This window comes from Chelonia mydas, chromosome 9 (assembly GCF_015237465.2).
Source record: "Chelonia mydas isolate rCheMyd1 chromosome 9, rCheMyd1.pri.v2, whole genome shotgun sequence".
Lineage (NCBI taxonomy): Eukaryota > Metazoa > Chordata > Testudines > Cheloniidae > Chelonia > Chelonia mydas.
Window position 1 is genome coordinate 72,678,542 of NC_057855.1, and position 19,963 is coordinate 72,698,504.

Consider the following 19,963-nt stretch of genomic DNA (forward strand, 5'->3'; position numbering starts at 1 on the left):
TGAAGAGTTCGTACTTGAGTGAGTGAAGGTTTGCAGGGTCAAGATCCTCTGAGATGCTGAGCACCCTCAACTCCCACTGATGCCAGTGAATATTAGCCAATGTTATGATCTGTCTGTTTTGTTTGGGACCAAGAGCCAAAACATTAACCCCCTTCCTCCCAGTTCCCAAATTTAGTAGATTAACATGCAGGAGGAGGAGTGACAATTAGAGAACCAGATTATTTAAAAAAAAAAAAAAAGATAAATTGTAAGTCTTGTTCATTTATAGGCAATCTCACAGTCTGATGCTTATAACAGGTTTTTCTTTTACTTTTCATGATCTCTTCTGAGTGTTCTTTCTTGGTTCTGTGGATAGCGGGATGAATTCTGTTCTCAGTTTGCATTGGTTGTAAACAAGAGTAACTCTACTGAAGGCTACAGAGTTACAATTTACCCCAATTTAACTGATGACAGAATCTAGTTTATTATCTCTGTTCAGAGGTAGAGTTCTTATCTGTCATGATTTTATTTCTTTGATCATATTCTATAGTGATAAATTAACAATTGTATTTGCAAACTGTTAGGTCATTTATAAATTCCGCTAACCAATCTGTTGCTGGAGTTCTTATTTCTGATTTTTTTAATATTGTTTTAGAATGGCAATATTCGTATTTAAGATACTCTTCAGATGCATTTTGCTTGCCTTGTATATATTCTTCATAGTTTATTTTTATCTGAACCAGTGGTGCTCTGGTGTCATTACACATTCACCACATTAGTGTGGAGATCTACTCCTATCGTTTCTTAATTAAAGGCATGAGTCTGCAACCTACATTCAGATGGAAAATTGCACTTAATCCTGTGAATTAGTCCCATATTCAAGATCCCATATTCAAGAATTTGGACCAAACAGTACAGAATTCAGTACTGGTTCCTATTCCACAATTTATCTGTCTGTTTATAGAGGGATTTTTTACAGTCTGTTAAACCAGATGTGAATCCCATTACAACAAATTTCCTTGGCTGAGTAGTTCAATGAAATAATTATAATGGAGAGAAAACCGAAACAAAACAAAACCCCATGAAGTCACCTTAACACATATTAAATAAACCTTAGAGGTCAAAGCCACAATCTTTTCTGCTTGCCAGTTCATGTTTAAATTTGTCCTCCTAAATTTAATAGTATGGGGCCCAAATCTGGTTTGTTGCCTTGGTGTAAATCCAAGGCCCAATCTTGTCACTGAAATTTGTCCAGCAATGGGATGTTCTCCACGCTGACCTCTGTCTCTTGCAAGAAAGGAATTCATTTGCCCCCTGGCACTGCAGAAGGTTTTCCTTGGTACATTGTAGGAAGAGGAGAGCTGAGGGGAAGATGTACATCATTTTACCCCTACTCACCAACTTGAGTTTCAAGTGGAAATGTAATATAACCTGAGGCTGTGTTACATATTTCCCTCCCTGCATCCACTGTCCTATGATGGGAATCACTCTTTGAGAGTAGAGGGTTCCAGGAGCAGCTGCTGGCTGCAGAAATCCTGGCAACACAGCCCCACTGGAGCTGCAGTGTCAGGGAACGAAGAGCTTTTGCTGGGGAGTTGAAGCTGGTGTGGAAACACAGGGTTTTTGTGTGACTCCAACCTGTTCTGCAGGTGTGGGGAGAAGTGCAGGCAAATGCCACCTCTCTGACAGAACAAGTGAGGAGCAATTTCAACAAGCAGAACCTCAGTGGAGAGGTCTCATTTTGTCCCCTCCTTCAGGCTGTCTGAGGAGGTGATTGGGCCAGCGTAACCACGTTTAAGTCAGTGGCATTGCAGTGAATTTAAATGGGTGTAACTGGGTACATGCTTTGAGGTAAAAAACAGAGTCTATGTATCTTGAAAGTGAACATCGATTTGTGGAAGTAAAACATCCCCCTGAGCTCTAAGTATATTACTCTACATAGAGTTTAGAATCTTTCCTTAAATCTTAAAAGATGAGAAATGTATTCTACCTTAATAGTCTCCTGGTCTTTATACCTATGAGAGTACTTTTTACTAGAGTAAAATAGTTTTACAAGTTACAACCACTGCTGCCAACTTTCACGTGGTAAATATGCACCCCGACTTCCACAATAAGTAAAAAAAAATCAAGCTAGTCCCATTTCAAAACAAGCCAGTCCCTAAGAACCCCAACACTCTGTGTGACTAGATCCCCTGGCGTGCAGTCTGGGACTGTGATGGGCCTGCTCTGCACCCCTGACTCTCTCCTCCCCCTTGCCCCTGCTTGCCAGGAGCTGATTTAAAAAAAAAAAAAAAAAAAGGCAACAAGCTACAAGCCAAACAAGCTAAAAGCCAAAAACTGTCCAACAAGCAACACACAAGCCAATTAAGCCAAAAACAAGCCCAGTTTCTGTGTTTTTTTTTTTGCGGGTTTGGCATGTCTGGTTACAAGCGAGAGAGCTTAATAGCATGAGTTATGTATTCCAAAGCCCTGAGGCAGTGGATTTAGTTTAGGCAGGTTTGTAAGTCTCTTTAACAGATTATTTACTTTAAATATAATCCAGTTTCTTAAAAGGATACATTTTTCAATGCACCATACTACAGTATGTACCTCTGAATAAAAAAAAAAACAAAAAGCTTTTCCCGATTGTTTATTTGTATTACCACAGTGCCTAGGAGTGGACCAGGATTCCTTGTGCAGGGTTCTGTGAAAACACACAACAAAAAAGAAGCTCTAAGTAATTATTTTGAGCCAAAGACTGAGAAACAAAACTCTATATCTATAAAATGCAGTCTTTGGGAAGTGAAATTTGTGTGAAGAAATCAGTCGCATATTAATTTGTAGGTGTTTCAGTTTATAGTCCAGAGCCTTTAAAAATTAGGATAATTTAGAAACATAGTTATGCTTTATAAGCTATATATCATCTTTTCTTTTGAATGTTGTTTACTCATATAGGGAGTCCTTTTGACTTCAATAGGATTACTTACATGATGAAAGTTTGCAGGATCAGGCCCTAATTATGCAAAGGGGAGAAAATGTGATCAAGACTATGACAAGTCTTCAACAGTACTCCTAACTTTGACATTCTTTTATTACTATAATTGATGCTTAGAGTCTTTTCTACTTTGATTTCTTTTTTCTGGTGTTATGATTCACTCTTTTAGGAGGAGGATTGAAAAACTGCTGCAGGCTGCTTATTACAGTGTAACACAGATGTGGCAGTTCCAAACTGGATATCTGACCTACTTTGGAATTGCTCTTATCCAGTGATGAATGCCCCCTTGATATAAAATTTTGATAACAGCAACAAAGATCTTCCTGGCGTTGCTGAGTTGTTTGGGGAGAAAGTGATCGTGACCTGTGAGTTGTTCCTGCTGCTCTATAACCGTTAACAAACAAAAGACCCAATCTTCAAACTGACCTCAGTGGGAATTCTGCTTACTTGAGGAATACGGTGGTGCAGCCATGTTCGTATCATGATATTAAGAGAGACAAGATGCATGAGGTAATATCTTTTATTGGATCAGCTTCTGTTGGTGAGAGAGACAAGCTTTTGAGCTTACACAGAGCTCTTCGTCCGGTTTGGAACACTGTGTAGCTCGAAAGCTTCTTTCTCTCTCTCAACAATGGAAATTGGTCCTATAAAATCTATTCCCTCACCCACCTTGTCTCTGTACTTGAGGAATGTAGGTTTGGGCTGTAGCTCTGTCCTGGATGTTGTTAATGTTGCTGGTGCACACATGGAATTTAAGTTGTCAATTTAGGTGGATGCTACACTAGAAGAAGAAGTGGAAACAAATACTTGCCAAATGAAAGCAAACACAGTTGGCAGGAATTTTTTTTTTTAATTATAGAATTTAGAGAATGAAAATGATCGAATTAAAAGGAGAAACTTCTCCCAGGAACATCTTATTTCACAGTTGTCATTGCACTATCCTCTGAAGCACTTGGTGCTGTCAGGTATGGGATATTGGGGTAGGTGGTCTAGTGGTCTGATCTGGTCTGGCAATTCTTATATTTCAATCATTTCACTATTTAAATAAAATACAGATTTTCTTTGCTTCTCATCTCAGAAGGGAAGCACTGAGAAGAGAAAATAAATAATGTATTTACAGTGCTTTTCATTTGTAGAGATGAGCGTACTTTATGGGTCATATCTTCAGCTGGTATAAATTGGTGCAGCTCTGTTGAGTACAGTGGAGTTATACTGATCTACACTAGCTGAGGCTCTGTCCCGGTAAGTCTGCATAAGCTTTGATTCTTATCCCCATTTTGCAGACAAGGCACAGAGGCTAACCCCATTGGTGTGTTATATGCAAATGAAAGAAGTGAAAAAAAGAAAATGCTGGCACTGAGCATTCTAATTTTGCCGAGCAGATGTATGCCGCGCCCCCGAGTCTTCTGTATAATGTGGGGAAATGTGCACAAGGTTCAATAATGCTAAATAAACCTAATTACCTGCATGAAACCGATCACTGGTGGTTGGGGGTGAAAGCAGATGTGCACTAGTGTGGCAATAGGACCTAGATGTTTTACCATGAGCACAATGTATGTAGCCATTTTCATTATTTAAAGACCACCCTAAAGTACTGCTTAACCTAAATATGTGGAAGAGTTGTGTTTAGGATAAAGAATGTCTGTGGCTGGCTCTCATGTGGCTGCCGCAGACATAGAAATGCTGCTTCTTTATATGAAACAGTATCTTCTGCAGCCAGTTCTTTAAAATATACCGGACACAGTATTGTTGCTAGCCCAGAAGCCTGGGAACCCCCAACATATTTTTTTTATTAGCTCGGAAAAGGAAGGAAGATCTTGTTGGCAAAGCACTGGATTAGGACTGGAGATCTGTGTTCTATCAATGGCGTTGGCATAGAATTTTGTTATGACTTTGGGCAAGTTGTATAGGTTCAAATTTTCAAAAGTGGCCTTTTGTTGAGTGCCCAAATTTACTCACTGCAATGTAGGCCCAGAGTTTGAACTCAGGCTCAGACGTAATCCACCTTCCACGTACACACCCATTGCACTAACCCAGCTCCCAGGATCCCACGGGGGTGGAGAATCTGAGTCAAATTTGGACCCAGGGTTCAAGCCCTTTTGGACTAGTGCTCTGGGAAACCACCAAAAGTATTGCACAATCCCACAGGCAAACTTTCTTTGTTCTCTGGATAGTCAAGTTTTGTGGCTAGCCAAGTTTTCCCACACTGCACCACAAAGGGCTAGAGTGGCCACTTTTGGGAGGGTGCTAGGAAGTCTGGGATATGGGTGGTTGGACTCGAGCCTGCATAATGCAGTGTAGAAGTTGGAGCTCCAGTTTGGGGCCACGTGTTCAACAATTCCTAACCTGGAGTTTACAAATAAGTGTTTGCGAAAAGAAGTACTTGTGGCACCTCAGAGACTAACCAATTTATTTGAGCATAAGCTTTCGTGAGCTACAGCTCACTTCATTGGATGTGAGCTGTAGCTCACGAAAGCTTATGCTCAAATAAATTGGTTAGTCTCTAAGGTGCCACAAGTCCTCCTTTTCTTTTTGCGAATACAGAGTAACATGGCTGTTACTCTGAAACCTGTCAAATAAGTGATGCTCAAGCTCTAGATTAACAAACCCAGGGACTGCTAACTCAGATTCTGCTAACCCTGGGCTTACATTGCAGTGTAGACATATCCTGTACAAACACTTGGGGGGTAAATCTGCTTTGCGTTAGCCTGCTACACGTTAGCTGTCCATGGGGACCGTGCTGTCATGCACTAAAAGTTCCAACATGCTGATCTACTTGTAGCGGGGTAGATTAGAGCACACTGTGGAGCATGGACTGCTAGTGTGCATCAGGCTAGTGTGAGGTAGATTTACACTCCAGCTTGCCACGAAGTGGGTGTTTATACAGATAAACCCAGTGACCAGTCAATACTTGGATCCGTCTGAGTTATGCCTTTTGTTTCTGGCTTGCTCTCCCCCTCCAAGCCGCTCTGAGGATTAATGCTCGCATCTCAAGAGACCATCCAAAGGAACCAAAATCAGACTTCCTTCTGCTGAGGCAGTATGTCACTATGCTATATTTCGTTTCCTTCCTCCTACTTATATATCTGTGCTCTGCTCTGGTCTACTCTGAACAGTTGTGGTCATCTTAACACATGTGTTTTAGGTCAGTTCCTACAGAGTTGATTTAGCACTTTATAATCTGCCTGCCGTTGTGTAGTTTATCAATAATAATGAGCCCAATCTTGTATACTCTCTAAGGGCTTGATCCAAGGCTCACAGAAGTCAGTGGGAGTCTTGTTGACTTCAGTGGAAACAAGCTGAGCCCCATTGATTCAACTTGCTTCCTTATGGAGCTCAAATTATGGATTCCAAGGCCAGAAGAGACCATTGTGATCATCTAGTCAGACCTCCTGTATAACACAGGCCAGAGAACTTCTCCCAAATAATTCTTAGAGCAGATCTTTTAGGAAAACATCCAATCTTGATTTAAAAATTGTCTGTGCTGGAGGATCCACCAGGACCCTTGGTAAACTGTTCTAATGGTTAATTACTCTCAGTGTTAAAAATGTATGCCTTATTTCCTCCAGTATAAATTTTTTTTTAGCTTCAGCGTCTAGCCATTTGATTGTGTTATGCCTTTCTCTAGTATATTGCAGAGCTCATTATTAAATATTTGTTCCCCATGTAAAATTAACATGACCTTTTAGTGTCTCAACTACTACTTCAGTGTACACAGTACCGTATCATGCCTAAATATGTTGCTCTTGTCCTTTCATTTGAAAAAACCCTCCAGCACTTTTTATTCAGAATAGTGCTAATTCTAAATAGGAGTGGTATATCCACAAGATTGTATATTAACACTTTTTTTTTAATGCTTTACAGTTACAGGAGCCATTGTCTCCATTTCTGAGAGGAGAAAGTTATTGCCCAGGGAATAATGTTATCTATGAAAAGACAATAAGAAAATATGAGCTGCTAAATCCTGAACAGGTAAACGTTTTGTTGCACAGCAGATTAATATAAATAATATAAAAAATCAAACACTTTTCTACTATTTTCTCAAGTTTTTGCTTCTCTTGGAAATTAAAGCAAATCTGATAGAATTGTTTTGGTATATGTAAGGGCCAAATCCTTACTTGAAATCAATGGAATTTCTTTTATGAGTAAGGTGAGCAGGATTTGGAACATCTATTGGCCAAGCTCGCAATGGCCTACACTCAACTTGATGGCATTTCTATGTCTGTCAATATGTAACGCAATAACTTTTGAATGTCACATCAGATCAGTTCCAAAATTTCAGGGAATGTTGTGGCCAGAACCCTTTTATTTTGGGGGAAATCAAAAGGGGAGAAATAAGGTACACGTGGAACCCCTATCTTCTCTTTAGCAGATCCACAATTTCAAGCACCTTTGCAGTTGTCTATAGATCAAACAACTGGTTGATGGCACCCATTAATGCCTTCCATCATAACAATACTCCAGTATAGAGTTAAGATGTTGACCCAGTGAATGTCCTATCTTCCAGATGGTGGGGGGAATTGGTGCCTACAGGGAGCTCTTATCATGGAAGAGAGGGGGGTGAAGGGACCCTGGAATGGAGGGAGTGGGGGGCACACAGAACTCCTGGCATGGAGGGGGAAATGGAATGAGGGCTAAACAGAGCCCCTGCCAATGAGGGAATGGGGGGCGGGGGGAAGAGGCACACAGCAACTGACATGGAGGAGAGAGTGGGGTCCCTGGTATTGGAGGAGGAAAGAATGGAGTGAGCACACAGAACCCATGGCAGGAAGGACATTGAGGGGAATTGCAGGGAGTCCATGAAATAGAGGGAGATGATGGGATGGCATGTGGGGAGCTTATGGGGGGGAAGGAGCAATGCAAGGTGCCCTTGGGGTTTGCAGTGAGCTTGGCCTTCCAGAAACTACGAAGTGTGCAGCCTGTTAGTTATACTTTCCCCAAAAACTTCCTTTTAAATTGAAGCTGAGAGTTGCTGTGCCTCTTTATTTGCTAGTACTGTAATTTTGAGCCTGAGGCTTGGTCTACACTGGGGGGTGGATCAGTCTGTTATGCAACTTCAGCTATGTGAATAACGTAGCTGAAGTTGACTAACTTAGATCTACCTACCGTGGTGCCTTCACTGCGGTAAGTTGACGGTTGACGCTCTCCCGTCGACTCTGCCTGCGCCTCTCGCCCTGGTGGAGTACCGGAGTCGATGGGAGAGTGCTTGGCGGTCAATTTATCCCGTCTAGACTAGATGCAGTAAATTGACCCTCGTTGGATCAATTGCTGCCCGTCGATCCAGTGGGTAATGTAAACAAGCCCTGACTGTGGAACCTTTACTCTCATTGGTAACTACATTTGCATGGGGATTGTCTCACTGACTTCTAGAAATAATTCCAAATTGTATGAATTTGTTGTCCTATTTACCCAGGCTTTTAGAAAAACAAGACTATAAGGAAAGGTATTGTTTGGAATTTTACTTTGTTTCTGGCTAATTACATTGTGATGGAGCTGGTTGAACATTTTCAACTGAAAAAATTCACCACCAAAATTTGCGGTTTGATCAAAAACTTATTTTTCATTGAAAAATGTAATTATTGATTAGGTTTAATTTAATTTTTCCTCAGAAAACTTTGCAACAAGATGACAATTAAAACATGAAATGTTTGGTTTGTTCAAAAACTGGAAAAAAAATTGTGAAATTTTTGATTTTTGTTTTCTTCCTCCTCTGTCTGCCACTGAATGCAGAAGAATAAACTATGTATAAAGGGTCTCCTCTCCCTGCATAACTTTTCCAAAGTTGGAGAAGTTTTGAGTGGAAAACGGGAAGGGAATGCCTGGACATTTTTTTTTTTTTAAGTCATACTTTAAGAGGAAAACTAGAAAAAAGGAGGAAAACAAAAACTGGACATTTTAAAAAAAATATTTTACAAAAAAAATTTCACCAACTCAAATATTCCATTTTAAGTACTAAGAAACAACAACAAACCATAGAATCTAGGGCTGGTGATCTTTAAAATGCATTATATGTGGAAATATTTATTTATTTAAATTATTTATTTATTTAAAGCACTGAAGTATATTGACTTCAATGGGACTTAAGTATATGCTGCAGTGCTTTGTTGAGTCATGGCCTAAACTAGCTTCTAGATTACTTACAATTTCCTTGTCACTCTCATATGCTTGATAACTTAAAAAAAGTTGCATTTTTCCTGCATTATAAAAACATAAATGATGTGGCATCATGTAGTCTGCATAATGTGTGAAAAATGTTGCAGATGTCACTATGCATTGTTCACTGTGAAAATCAAAACTTGAAAATTCATGAAGCAAATTTACTGACCCATCTCCAGATTAAATTCAGTTCCAAATACTTTTCTTACTGAACTGTGCTGCAGTGAAAAAGCCAAGAAATATGTCTTTCAAACTCGATCTCATTTCCTAACGTCGGTGTTTCTGACTATAACAGGATATGTCAAAGGAACATATGTTAGAATAGTAATAGAATCTAAATATAAATATAAAAAACAAGTGGAAGTACCATGTCGTGAAATGGCATGTCTACGCTGAGACTGCATGGACCTAATGACGTCAACCTTGACTCTACGCCGCTTGTGGGGGTGGAGTTATTAAGTCGGTGTAGCAGGGCAGTTACGTTAGCGGGAACAAAATTTAAGGCTATGTCTACACCTACACAGCTTTTCGCGACATGGCTGTGTCGCTACAGCCCTACAGCTAAAAGTTGTGCCTAGTAGCCGCTGTTCATCGGCACTCTTGCCAACAAAAAACTTCCACTCCCAATGAGCAGCGTTGGCGTTGTCGGCAGGAGAGTACTCCTGCCAACAGTGCGCTGTTCACACTGGCGCTTGGCGCAGCAAAACTTTTTTGTCTTCCAGGGTTGTTTTTTTTTTAAACACCTCTGAAAGACAAAAAGTTTTGTCGTTCAGTTGCCTGTGTAGACGTTGCGTAAGCTGCTCTGTGACAACCTAACTCTGTAGCGTAAACTCTGTAGCGTGAAGTGGCCTGTTAACCTTGAATGGTCCCTTGAAAAATGTGTTAACTTCTTATGCTAAACCATCTGTTCCACCTTGTATGTAGCAGTGATACTCTGAGTGTGTTTCCCAGCCCTGAAGAAGAGCTCTGTGTAAACTTTCAAAAGCTTGTCTCTCTCTCACCAATAGAAGTTGGTCCAATAAAAGGTATTACCTCACCCATCTTGCAATATTTGCCAACCCCTAATGCTCAAAAATCATGAGTCAGGCTCACCAAAAATCACGAGTATGTAAAAATAATAGACGTGGTGGGTCTTTTTATTTGTCTTCTGCTTTTTGAACCTTTAAGGTGCACAGGGGGTCACATTTTGAAGCTTTCTGCACAGCCACAAGAGCTAGAAACTTACTTTTTCTTTAAGAATGAAGGCTGAAATCATTACATATCCACTTGACTCTAGAAGCTGGGTCTTAAAGGAAAGCAGTAATTCTCATGAGACTCACGACAAAATCATAAGAGTTGGCAACACTGCCTCCTTGTTTCTCTAATACACTGGGGCCAACACAGCTGCAACAACTGTTAATGTGTGTTAATGTTGTACTATGCCAAATGACAAGCATCTATTTGTGGAATTTTCAATAATATAATTTAAAATATTTGCCTAACTGATCAACATAAACTACCATTTGAGTTTTCCCATGCAAGAATGCATTTTATTCATGTATACGGAGGCTTTGTACGAGGGAGAGTAATGTTCTCTGGTTCTATAATAATCTTGAATTTCCTATGTATTTTTTTTAAAGGAGAAACAATACCAGTTTTCCTACCCGTCCAATCAATCCCAGGTTAGCCATGTATGCCAGCAATCTGAACAGCCCCAAGTCATCCACCAATGCCAAGAAACACAAAGTTGCAGTCCCTGCGAAGTAAGCTCAATCTCTGTGAGTGATGGTGGAAGAGGAACGAACACAGTGCAGAGGGTAACAATCCAGTGCTGCGAACCGGTAAGAAGAATTCCTGTTTAGTATTTTACTTTTCACAGCATATTAATATTGTATACGGTGCACAGCATTTTACCGAGAAATTAAACTAACGGTCCATGGGAGCTTAGTTTAAATTATATAGTGTGGAGATTACGTTCTATATATCCTTTTTGAAAATGCTCAGAATAAGTTAACTTAAGAGCCAAAATGTATATGTATAGATATTACTGCTGCAAATCTCAACTTTCCCATTTTCTTGTATTGTCAGCACAGAATGTGAAATGTTTGGTTAAGAATGTTAGAACTGGCAATGTTCTGACCTAGAAAGGGTCCTGCTGTAACATTGTTTCAGGTACCCTGTAATTTCTAGGGGCCCAAATGGAGGCATGTTTTGATTGGAATCTGAGCAAGAGAGCAGTTTTCAAAGTCTGTCATCTTTATAATTATGTCACCTGCAGATGGAGATGAGAATTTTAAATAGATACTTTCCTCTCAATATACAGATTATGGCATTTGGAGGCTAATTTTTCAATTGTGTGTGGAGTGAATGTCTCCGAAAAATTGTGTGTTGCCATTGCACTTGCAAAACCCCATGTTGGCATATGCCAATAGGTAGTTACAGGAGGAACACAATCATTATGAAGCAGCTGAAAATTTTGACCTTGAGTACAGTATTATGCCTAAAATAGAAAAGATTAGAAAATGTATTCAGCCTCAATAGGTGAATCCTTCTTTATATTCAGGCGTAAGGTAGGTAGATTGACTTGGTTCTGAACATCTGGTAGGAATTGATCGTAGTTTTTCCTCATCAGTGAGACTGCATGCACTTGATCATCCTCTCCTACAGAGAAACCAATAAAGAGACTCATTTTTCTTTAACAGCTACGGTCAATATATACATTATCTTCCACATGCTATTCAGCATAGCCATGTTGGGTCAGACCAATGATCTATCTACCCCAGTATCCGTCTCTGACAGTGGCCTGTGCCAGATGCTTCAGAAGGAATGAACAGAACAGGGCCATTTTGTATGATCCATCCCCTGTCATCCCGTCCCAGCTGCTAGCAGTTGGAGGTTTAGGGACACCTGGAGTATGAGGTTGCATCCCTGACCACCTTGGCTAATTGCTATTGATGGATCTATGCTCCGTGAATGTATCTGTTTTTTTTTTTTTTTAACCCAGTTATACGTTTGGCCTTTGTCCAACATCACGGGGCAACGATTCCACAAGTTGACTGTGCATTGTGTGGAAAACTTCCTTATGTTTGTTTTAAACATGCTGCCTGTTAATTTCATTGGGTGACCTTTAGTTTTTGTGTTATGTGAAGGGGTAAATAACGCTTCCCTATGCACTTTCTCCATACCATTCATGAGTTCATAGGCCTCTATCATATCCTCCCTTAGTCATCTCTATTCTAAGCTTGAACAGCCCTAGTCTTTTTTAGTCTCTCTTCATATGGAAGCTGTTTCATTCCCCAGTCTTGTTTGTTGCCCTTCTCTGTAACTTTTCCAGTTCTAATATATCTTTTTTGAGATGAAGCGACCAGAAATACATGCAGTATTCAAGGTGTGCGTGACCAGTTTATAAATTGATATTATGATATTTTCTGTTTTATTATCTATCCCTTTCCTAGTGGTTCCTAACATTCACTTAGCTTCCCTTGGGACTGTTCTTTGTCCCCTTGGGACTGTTCTTTGTCCCCTTGCACTGCCAACTTCATACCTTTTCCCATACCATTTGGAAAAGCCTCTCAACATATGTCAGGTGCCCTCCCTTTCCTTCTTCACAAAACTCTATAATGTGTCTGTTCCATGAAGCATAAGAGGGGCAGAGTTAAATAGCTGTGGAACCTTAACTCTAAATTTCTAGACTTTCAACCATTTAATTTTTAAACATGGATTCTAAGAAAGTTATTTTGTTCATTATATATATTTCACACCTTAAATCACATTACTCCCAAACACGTGTCTTTTTATTTAGTACTGTGTACTACTACTTATCTTTCTAGTTTGTAAATCAGATCTTTCATTTATTAACTGATAATTCTTCTGTTGCAACTTAGGTGTCTCAAAGTTTGACTTGTTGGTTTAGTCACTGTTTATCCTTTTGGGGTTTTAACCAGTCATGCAGTCATACCTCTAAAATCAATATTTTGCCTAAAGGAATAAACAAGAAATTAATTCATCCTCACCTCTGAAACAGTCAGAAGTTCTCCATGAAGGAGGCTTATTTATAGTGCCCTATCAGGATTACTTTCTGTCTGCACTTACCAATAAATTGTTAAATTAATGTGGAAATATACTGAATTGTTTATTTAGTAGCAAAAATTACCACGTACTAAACTTACTATGTTAAACATGCTCTTCCAACATAGTTAAGGAGTTGTTAAATTCTACAACTTCCTCTACAATTATTTTAGCATTGTGTATCACATTTCCTTTTTTGAGAAATACTCAAAATTGACCAGAGGTTATTTTGGACTGCCTGCAAAATTTTAATCCCTTAGAAGATTCTGCTGGATGATATATGTAGCAGTTCCTGTCCCTAAAAATATAGCATCTAAAAACATTTGAAGGTACAAAATAATAAAACATTACAGAAGTGGGAGTGGTCTTTATAGCTGGAATACTTTTCTTTTTCATGTTCTTTTTTAAAATTAAGGTATAGTACTCATTTTGAGAGTATTTGTTTTTCACCCTTCCAGAAAGTACTAAAGAAGTTTCTGTCATTTAAAATTAAATGTGGAGGCGTGTACACTATTATATTCTATGACTTAGTTGGCAAATTTGTATAGTAATTAATTTTTAAAAATGTAATATCTCGTACCTCTTTAAAATGCCAACGGTTTTAACAGAGATCAGATTCTGTTTTACTCTTGAGTTAGTATTATACTATATTTATAATACCCCAGAGCAAAGAGAAGGAATGAAACAACTTTTGAGACATCTGTGTTTCATACACTACCTGAGAACTATTTGGAATTATTTCCCCAAGATATAGTAAACAAAATACTCTGAAGAGATGAACCATCCATTCATAGATAAGAGTGTTGCATTTAGGTCTGATAATAGTAGTTTTTTAATATAAATTTAAATTTTAGTTTTCTTTAAAGTTTTAGGACTAAATTATTTCTTTTTTTGGTTATATTTTAGAATATTATCTTGTATTTTTGACACAAACCAGGATCAAATCACAAACTGAGCTGCTGTTTAGACTTGAATGTTAGCTCCTTGGATATATTTCCATGTTTCTGTTTTTAAATAAGAATATCGTGTATACATTGATACAACAGGAAAGGTGTATTATTCTACACTTCTAACTTCCATTGAAGTTAGTGGAACTACTTGCATGAGTTAAGACCATCAGGATTTGGCTCATGGCTTGTAAAAGTATGTAACATAATAGAGTGTGTACGTTTAAAAAAAAAAAAAAAAGCATCTCACTGAGCAGTTATGGACTTGATTATGAAATCTTTATTCATATTAGTAATTCCGCTGAGGACATTGTCCGTACTCAGTTGAGTAAGAGCTATAGGATTGGGCCCTGAACTTCCATTCATCTTACAGGACTGGACTCTTTGTGCTTTCAAGATACTTTGCCTAATATCACTATAATTCTTAAACAAGAATAAGACCTAGTGCTATGGCTGAACAGTTTCTTAACATTTTTCCTATTGCTGCAGGTTCTAAGGTTCTGTCTGTGGTCCTGTGTTCGTGCTCTCTCTCTCTTTTCCCCCATCATACCTTTTTCTTCATAAAACAAAGAGAGGCCTTTTTTTCAAATAGGTAAGTCTGAAAGATTAGACAACAGATCTTCTAAATTTGGTAAAAATCAAAATGAACCACCACTATTTTTAAACAGACAGCATTTTTTAGAGTAGGTTGGAATTATTTACTACTTGTTGTATATATAAAGTGGATTTGGTTCTGGATTTTGCTTATAGAGCAAACTACACTTATATACACATAATAAAGCTGAAGTTGTATTTCTTCATCCTACCCACTAAGCAAATGCAGTGGCTGTCTTGCTTCACCATTACAATTTTACTTATTGTTCAAAACTTTGGCTGTAACAATTAGACAAAGAAATGCAGCTATGTCTAGGCATGAATCGTGGACTAGACATTTTATGGGGCCCCTACTCATTATTCATATTCCTCGACACGCTATCAGAATGATTAAAAGTATTAAAATGTACTTTTTTCCAGTAATTAAATGTCAGTTAATGTTTGTGTAGCACCTTGGTGACATAGAGGGGTGTGGAGCTGCTAAGTGTAACTTTTATTATCTTATAAAACTGAGGTGGCAAACCAAAAGAGAATTTTGTTTCACAGAAATTTCTGAAACATTTGTGTTCCCATGGTTACTCATTTGGCAAAAGATGGCAACATATGGGAAGAGAGTATCTACCTACTCCTCACCTTGTTTACCAGTTCTGCCAGAGAGCAGACAAGAAAACCGATGCCTCTATTTGGCAAAGGCAACAAGCTGCAACTCAATTAACAAATGCAAACATCCAACAGGCAAAGTACATTACATTTTATTCATTTATGCCCAAACCCTTATCCTCCTAAAATTAGTGGCAAAGCACTAGTTGATTTTAACATGACCAGGGTTTGGCCCTTACAGAACTACCATACGAACCGTAAGTGAGCACAGGGTACAAAGAAAACATAGCAACATATAATAGTAATCAGAGAAAAATCAGTAAAGGCCAAAGACTAGTATAACCCAGTGTAAATACTGGCTCTCGGTCTTCACCAAACTCCACCTTTTTTAGATTGCTGTTGCACATTGAGCCGATGTTTTCAGAGCACTATCTAGAGAAACTGCAAGATTTCTTTCTTGAATGGTAACAGCTAATTTAGACCCCCTCATTTTGTATGTATAATTGGGATTATGTTTTCCAATGTGCATTACTTTGCATTTATCAGCACTGACTTTCATCTGCCATTTTGTTGCCCAGTCAAATTTTGTGAGATCCCTTTGTAACTCTTTGCAGTCAGCTTCGGACTTAACTATATCAAGTAACTTTGCCGCCTCACTGTTTACCCCCTTTTCCAGATCATTTGTGAATATGTTGAACAGCATTGGTCCCAGTACAAATCCTTGAGGGGCTCCCACTATTTACCTCTCTCCACTCTGAAAACTGATCATTTATTCCTATCCTTTTTTTTCTATCTTTTAATCAGTTACTGATCCATGAGAGGACCTTCCCTCTTATCCCATGATTGCTTACCTTGCTTAAGAGCCTTTGGTGGGACCTTGTCAAAGGCTTTCTGTAAATCCAAGTACACTATATATCCATTGGATCATCCTTGTCCACATTTGTTGGCCCCCTCAAAGAATTCTAATAGATTGGCCAGGTATGATTTCCCTTTACAAAAGCTGTGTTGACTCTTCCCCCAACGTATCATGTTCATCTATGTGTCTGATAATTCTGTTCTTTACTATAGTTTCAGCCAATTTGCCTGGTATTGAAGTTTGGCGTACCAACCTGTAGTTGCTAGGATCACCGCTGGAGCCTTTTTTAAAAGTCAGCATTACATTAACTATCCTCCAGGCATCTGGTACAGGGGCTGATTTAAGTGGTAGGTTACATACCACATTTAGTAGTTCTGTGATTTCATATTTGAGTTCCTTCATAACTCTTTGGTGAATATCATCTGGTCCTAGTGACTTATTACTGGTTTATCAATTTGTTCCAAAACCACCTCTATCAACATCCCCATCTAGGACAGTTCCTCAGATTTGTTATCAAAAAGAATGACACTGGTGTGGGAATCTCCCTTGTATCCTTTGCAGTGAAGACAGATGTGAAGAATTCATTTAGCTTCTCCAGAATGGCCTTGTCTTCCTTGAGTGCTCCTTTAGCACCTTGATTGTCCAGTTGCCCCACTGACTGTTTGGCAGGCTTCCTGCTTCTGTATCGTTGCTGGCAGGACTCAGGGAGTTCTAATGCAATATTATACATCTTGATTCAACATAATCAATTCATTGATGCAGCATAGGTGTTAAATTCTCAGATGTTCTTTGTGTGATTTTTGAGCTTTAGTTAACAGAAAGCTGAAATGAGAAGAAATAACTAGCCACAAAAGGAAAAGGCAAGATGAGTTCTAGTAGTGATCCAATAGAGATCCTACTCTTTTTTAAGAAAAGAGAACTAACATTCAGTAATTTTTAATCCGATTTTCACTTTTAGAGCCTAAAAATGCACCACAGTCTTAGTCACACAAGGTCAGTATATTTTAACTCATTTTACTGTAAAGAAAAAAGAGCAATAGTCCTTGTTTGAATGGTCTCCAGGGCTGCTTAAGTAGGCCAACACCTGTTGTGTGGCAAGACATTTTATTACCTTCTGGGCTGTAAGAGTGCTCTTTGTTCTGAGTTGCTTATAATTCCAAGGCTGAATTTAAGGAAGTAAGGACAGAGTGACTCCCTGCATTCTTAATCTCCTTCATTGATTTCATTTTAAATGTCCAGTTTAAAGTGATTTTAACATATTTTTGTAGGTATTAAAATTAGTTTTAATGGTCTATTACATAATAGTTTTATCTTGTGATGATAATGCATAGTCAGCATTAGCACTTCAACAAGAACAGATAAGTGGCTCAGGCAACTTCAAGGTGAGTAGGGAAAAAAAAGAGTACAAATTATATAAGCAGGGAACATGACAAAGATGTGTGGAACAGATAAAGCAAGGGGAGGGAGATAAACTTAAAAGGAAGAAGTTTACTCTGGTGACTCATGTTTTTCACTAGAATTATACAGGAAATGAAACAGTTCTTTAGGACAGTAATGAAAGTTAACCCTTGCTTGTTAATCTGCAGCTTTAGAGAGAATTTACCTGTCCCTAGCCACTGGTGCCTTCACTCCTACTCCTCCAGATCCTCCCACTTCCGTTTCAACGTGCTGTGCTTTCGTATATAGAGTTAGATAGGAGCATGCCAATTGTAATGAGTGAAATCAGAACCTATGGAGAATTTTTGAAAAGTTAGAGAAGTTTTTTCATAGCACATTAAGGTTAATATTTGTGTGTATATAAAAAGAAACCCGCATCTCTGAGGTTGAGACACATTTCATTTGTGCTTAGGAAGACATTATGGAATGCTGAGGTATCATTCAATTAAGACTGCTTTTGCAATGCTGCTGCAGTCAAAAACGTTATTTGGTTGCTCCACAGAATAAATGAAAGATGTCTATGGAAACCAGCCTCAGTCTAGGTGACTGTAGTCATGTGTACTAAATTCTGCAATAAAGAAAAGTATTCCAGTCGTGGGTGCACATTCCCGCCAGGTTTTTTTAGCAGTGTCCATTGGCCTGTATGTGTGTCAGCAGAGGTTATAAGAGGCTGTGCGGGTCAACACCTCTCCAGTTCCTTCTTACTGCCGCATGGCCTGAGTCAGAACTCCTGTTCCTTTGTGCTCTTAGAGAGAGTTCTAGTCTGTTGTATATCATTCTTGTTTTGTTGTTTACTTGTTTGTTGTTTAGAGCTTACTTTGGTGGATCCTGCCTTTTGTTCTACTTCTCCATACGTTAGCACCACTAGCTTCCTCTTTCTCCAGATTGCAAGTGTATTGTAAACCACAGTGATGGAATAAGTGATCTTATTTGAGATCCTGGTTCTATCATTCTCCATCTAAATTGCAGTTTAATTTGCTTGATGAAGGGTCCTGAACCTATAATCCTTAAAGCATATCTTCCAGAATGTCCATGTGTGTGTTAAAATGCATGATTTGAGTTAGTGTAGCTATGGATACTTGAAAGACATTTCCATACACAATACAGTGGAAGCAAAAATCATTAAGAAAATCTGGAAGTTATCAACAGTTTTTGTTTTTTTTATTCATTCAGTGATATTTTTTTTTTTGGTGTGGTTTCCCCTGCCCCAAATGAATGCTGAAAAGTTTTTTTCCAATAATTTTTCTCTCCCCTTCTCCCACTGGGCTGTTGAATTTGAATTGTCTGTGACTACATAGTGCGTTGAGGTCCTGAAGGGGGGATTCAGGCATCTAAGTCCAAAATTCAGATTCACAAAATTCCTATGCTGCTGCCACCTATCCCTGTAGGTGCTTAAGTTTCAATGGGTGAAGTCTGCTAGGCCCTAAATTTCTGCTGTTGGGCATCTGCTCGGTTTCCTCGGTCCTGACACAACTGAGCAGCTCCAAGCAGGGTTCACCATAGGCATTCCCCAGACTGCCTCACTTGTGGGGCACAAACTGGTTAGGGTGACCAGACAGCAAGTGTGAAAAATCAGGATGGGGTTGGGGGGTTAATAGGTGTCTGTATAAGACAAGGCCCTGAATATTGGGACTGTCCCTATAAAATCTTGATATCTGGTCACCCTAAAACTGGTAGACATGCTCAGAGGCAGCCTTAGAACCTATTGGCCAGATCAAGCCCCACACAAAACACAACTGGAAGAGGAATTGATGGTGCCATCCCCCCTCCTTATGACTTTTAGTCCAGGGGCTAAACTGTTCACCCAGGGCTGGGCGAGAGAGAGACTAGTCTCTAGCCCACTGGTGGGGGCACTCACCTGGGACGTGGAGGACCTGGGTTTTGAATCCCAGCTCCACATCAGGCAGAGGAGGAACGTGAACCTGGATGTCCCACATCCTCGGGAGTGCGCTGACCTCTGGTCTAAAGGTTGTAAGGGGAGCATAAGTGCCACCACCATTTTTCTTGAAAACAGCTGACCTGGCTTAGCTGCCTAACTCCAGGAGAGGGTTAACAGTTATGAATCCTGAGTGAAGGGAAGTGTCTACATTCATTTGAGGGGCGAGGATCAGCCCACATCCCTCTCAGCATTTCCTGTTGGCTAGCCTAGGTGGCTCCCCACTCAGCTTACTGGCTTGTGAGAATCCCATTCTGGGACACCTGTCTCCAGAGCCTTGGTGCCTGTCTTTGGGGTTGTGAATTCCACTTGGCAGCAGCGCACCTAAAAGTTATTTGCTGTAACGCTCAGCCTGAATCTCCCTTGTGAATCCCATCCTGAGTGTCTTCCAAATTCCACAATTACAGAGGCTGCCTTGTATTTTGAGGGGATTCTTT

The 19,963-nt window shown here is 39.4% G+C and overlaps 1 protein-coding gene across 2 annotated transcripts in view; it reads left to right on the top strand.

The window, feature by feature from the left end:
• POF1B (POF1B actin binding protein) overlaps window positions 1-19,963 on the top strand; it is a 47,003-nt gene that overhangs the window by 10,558 nt on the left and 16,482 nt on the right. For both annotated transcript variants that reach the window (XM_043521643.1, XM_037909049.2), the window contains exons 2-3: window positions 6,818-6,925; window positions 10,729-10,929. In XM_043521643.1, coding sequence (XP_043377578.1) covers window positions 6,818-6,925; window positions 10,729-10,929 — 309 coding nt within the window. The remainder of the gene's footprint in view (window positions 1-6,817; window positions 6,926-10,728; window positions 10,930-19,963) is intronic.